This window comes from Guillardia theta (genome assembly GCF_000315625.1).
Source record: "Guillardia theta CCMP2712 unplaced genomic scaffold GUITHscaffold_413, whole genome shotgun sequence".
Classification (NCBI taxonomy): domain Eukaryota; class Cryptophyceae; order Pyrenomonadales; family Geminigeraceae; genus Guillardia; species Guillardia theta.
Window position 1 is genome coordinate 1,590 of NW_005434271.1, and position 3,366 is coordinate 4,955.

General features: G+C 54.7%; 2 protein-coding genes across 2 annotated transcripts in view; one reads left to right on the plus strand and one right to left on the minus strand.

The window, feature by feature from the left end:
• Positions 1–1,718: 1,718 nt before the first annotated feature.
• On the plus strand, positions 1,719–2,034 carry GUITHDRAFT_122710 (hypothetical protein; the record flags this gene model as incomplete). The annotated part of the gene is made up of 2 exons (XM_005818007.1): positions 1,719–1,807; positions 1,839–2,034. The coding sequence occupies 2 exons, from the start codon at positions 1,719–1,721 to the stop codon at positions 2,032–2,034; spliced, it is 285 nt and encodes a 94-aa protein (XP_005818064.1).
• Positions 2,035–2,983: 949 nt separating this feature from the next.
• GUITHDRAFT_156680 (hypothetical protein) overlaps positions 2,984–3,366 on the minus strand; it is a 1,141-nt gene continuing 758 nt past the window's right edge. The window contains exon 2 of the mRNA XM_005818008.1: positions 2,984–3,360. Within this exon, the coding sequence (XP_005818065.1) occupies positions 3,064–3,360 (297 nt within the window). The 3' untranslated portion in view covers positions 2,984–3,063. The remainder of the gene's footprint in view (positions 3,361–3,366) is intronic.

The following is a 3,366-nucleotide window of genomic DNA, read 5'->3' on the forward strand; positions in this document are numbered from 1 at the left end:
TTATGTCGACTTGCGCTGCTTGTTACAGTGAGGCGACTGCTTTCCAACATTTGCCGTGATTGTTTTCCTACTCAGACATTATGCGCATCGACAGCATCATAGTGGGAGTGAAAGAACGCAACTTGGCCAATCCACAGACGTATTCTGCTATTCTTCTCCTCCCATCACATTGTGTATCCTTTGAGGTTTTTGGTGACCATTTTCATACAGTCTTTGGTATCACTTAGATCATGTTGAAGTCCCGTCTCATGCTGTTGGACGAGCCAGCGAGATCAGCGGATACAAGTGACGAAAGATTTTCATGTGAACTCCCTCTGATTTGTTTTCTGTCTGCAGCAATCTTGACGGCGATGCCAAAGAGACAGCCAACATTGCTTTCTCTGCTGTTCGTAATCCCTGGAAAGGATCTCGATTGTCATCGGAGCTCCTTGGAAGCTGTGCGTGTTTGTTTCTGCCCTTGTGACTGTATATCCTCCCTCTCTTCCTTCGCATCTCCCTTTGAGTTGCTCTTCTCTGCTACTTCGATAGCTTTCCTTCCTCCTCCTTCCTCGTCCTCCTCCTCCTCCACCACCTCCTTCTTCTTCCTTCTCCTTCCTCCTCCTCCTCTCTCCTCCTCTTTTTCATCCTCCTTCCTTCTTCTACTGCTCCTCCTCCTCCTCCTCCTCTCTCCTCCTCCTGCTCCTTCTTCCTCCTCTTCCTTCCTGCTTCTCTTCTTTCTTATTCAAACTGCATGCTAATGCAAGCAGCCGTGGCAGCTCCCGATCGCTTTCACCGTCAGCCAAGTCTCCGTCCGTTTGTCTTCTCCTTGATGATAAGCTCCTGCAACTTTCTTCCGGCAGAGACGCTGTCTGTCCCCTATGCCGCGGCAAACTTTCAAAGGGCGACGTGTTCTCGGTAGAGCAAACGCGGGAGGCTCGACAGAACCTTGCTCGCAATGCATCCGACGAGGACGAGGACGGGGAGAGGCAGACGGATCGGGTGCAAGCGGAAGAGGAGGAGCGGGAAGAGGAGGAGCAGAGGCTGAGCCCCAAGATTCAAGCGCTTCTCCTCGATGTGGAGGAGGCTCTGCAGGCAGACAAGACAGTCAAGTCTGTCGTGTTTTCCAGCTTCCTCTCATGTTTGGATGAGATAGAAAGTGCCATGATCGCTGCTGGCATCCCCGTCTTTCGCATCGATAACACGACGAGCATCCTCCAGCGCCGGCGGCTGATACAAGACTTTGACTCTCATCCTCAAGGCGCCCTTCTCCTCCTCAGCTCCAAGGTGAGAATCCTTTCCACCTCCTTCCCCCTGCTCCCCTCCCCTCGCTCTGACCTCCAGCTAGGTGAGAGGCGCGGGGCTCTCGCTCACCATGGCGTCGAGAGCTCACATGATGGCACCATAGCCCTTTTCTCTGAGACATGCCGAGACTATGTCTGAGAACTGTCCACATGTCATCGCTAAGTAAACTCTGAGTTGAGCTTGCTGTGCTATGAGCTCTGACAGAGCTCACATGATGGCACCATAGCCCTTTTCTCTGAGACATGCCGAGACTATGTCTGAGAACTGTCCACATGTCATCGCTAAGTAAACTCTGAGTTGAGCTTGCTGTGCTATGAGCTCATTGGTGGAACGCGGCAGTCGACGAGCAGGCGATGCATCGGCTCCACCGCATCGGGCAGACGGGCCCAGTCACCATCATCGGCTACAAGTGCCAAGGGACCGTTGAGCACAAGATCATGGAGATGCAGGAGAAGAAAGATTGGCTGGGGAAGGCGCCGATGATGAGGATGGAAGCCGACGAGCTGCTGGAAATGCGCCTGCGGCTGTTGAGGACGCTGATCCTGAGATAGAGTCAGGGATGTCGTGAGAGACGACTACTCGGTGGGAGACGACTACTCGGTGGGAGACGACTACTCGGTGGGAGACGACTACTCGGTGGGAGACGACTACTCGGTGGGAGACGACTACTCGGTGGGAGACGACTACTCGGTGGGAGACGACTACTCGGTGGGAGACGACTACTCGGTGGGAGACGACCGTACTCGGATCTGATGTGAAATTTATTCGTATGTTCATTCTGCTTCCACCAGCCTCGGAGATCCTCGTCCTGATTTTAACTTAACTGATTTTCCTCGTACTGATTTTAACTTAACTTCCAACAGCCTCGGAGATCCCTCGGCGTCGCCCACTTGTCCTCTCTCAAACTTGATGCTGCTGATAGACACAAGGGGGGGGAGACTCGGAACTTACCGTACCGACTGATCGACCGTTATAAACCGTTGCCCGTGTCGCCACCGTACCATCTACCGTACAGAGTCAGCGACTACTTGTATTCCGGCAATGAAACAGGGCCACAGTGAAATCGAGTACCTTCCGAGCGTGGGCGCAGGTTCTTGTTGCCAACTTGGGACTGCTCGGTCACCTGCTGGGGAGGCATGTGCGACAGCGGGTGCTGAGGCTGGCAAGTCATGAGGATGCTGGCTTCGCTTCTCCTCTCTTGGCTCTCGGCTCTCCCTCCCTTCTCTTCCCTCCTCCTCCTCCTTGTCTCCCCCCCCGAAGCCTCACGGGCTGCTGACGCTGACAGCGAGCGCTCACGGCTCCTCCGCTGCGTCGCTCAGAGGTCAAGTGCAGTGATGTCTGCTGTACTGGCGATGCCAGACCAGCCAGCTAGACTCCAGCAGCAGACAGCAGCCCCTTGTACCTCAAGAGGCTCATCCTCGTACAGCCTGAGGGAAGGACTAGCGCTACTGCTCCTTGCTGCTCGAGCTCACTCGCCTCGTGCCAGCTCTCGCTCCTCGCAAGCCTCTGCTCCTCGTCCTACCAGCAGTGAGGGAAGCCACCCGTACTTGCGACTCTCTCTCAGGCACCAGGGGTCATCCTCCCGAGCACATCTAGTCCTTGTATGCATCAAGCGCTTTGAGAGTCGTTTGACTGACTTTGTTGACGATCAAGGCTGAGACTAGCCTTGAGTGCTGTCCCCTAGCTGGGGTAGGTCCAGTCTGAGGTGAGCTCGCTTTTACTAGGGCTCTGATAGGTATGAGAGCGATATCTATGGCTGCAGCTTGTTGGCTCAGTCTGAGACTAGTCGATACCTAAACCTCTAAGATAATCCTTGACATCTGAGTTAGGAGTCATGGTGAAACAAGTCCAGCCGTGCTTGTCCTTCTCCCTCAGCACCTTCTTCCCGCATGTCTCTACAACATACCGCAGCACCTCCAAGTCCCCTCCCTCACTCGCCATGTGCGCGCATGTCCAGCCGTCATTGTTCTTCTCCCTCAGCACCTCCTCCCCGCATGTCTCTACAACATACCGCACTACCTCCAAGTGCCCTCCCGCACTCGCATAGTGCGCGCATGTCCTGCCGTGCTTGTCCTTCTCCCTCAG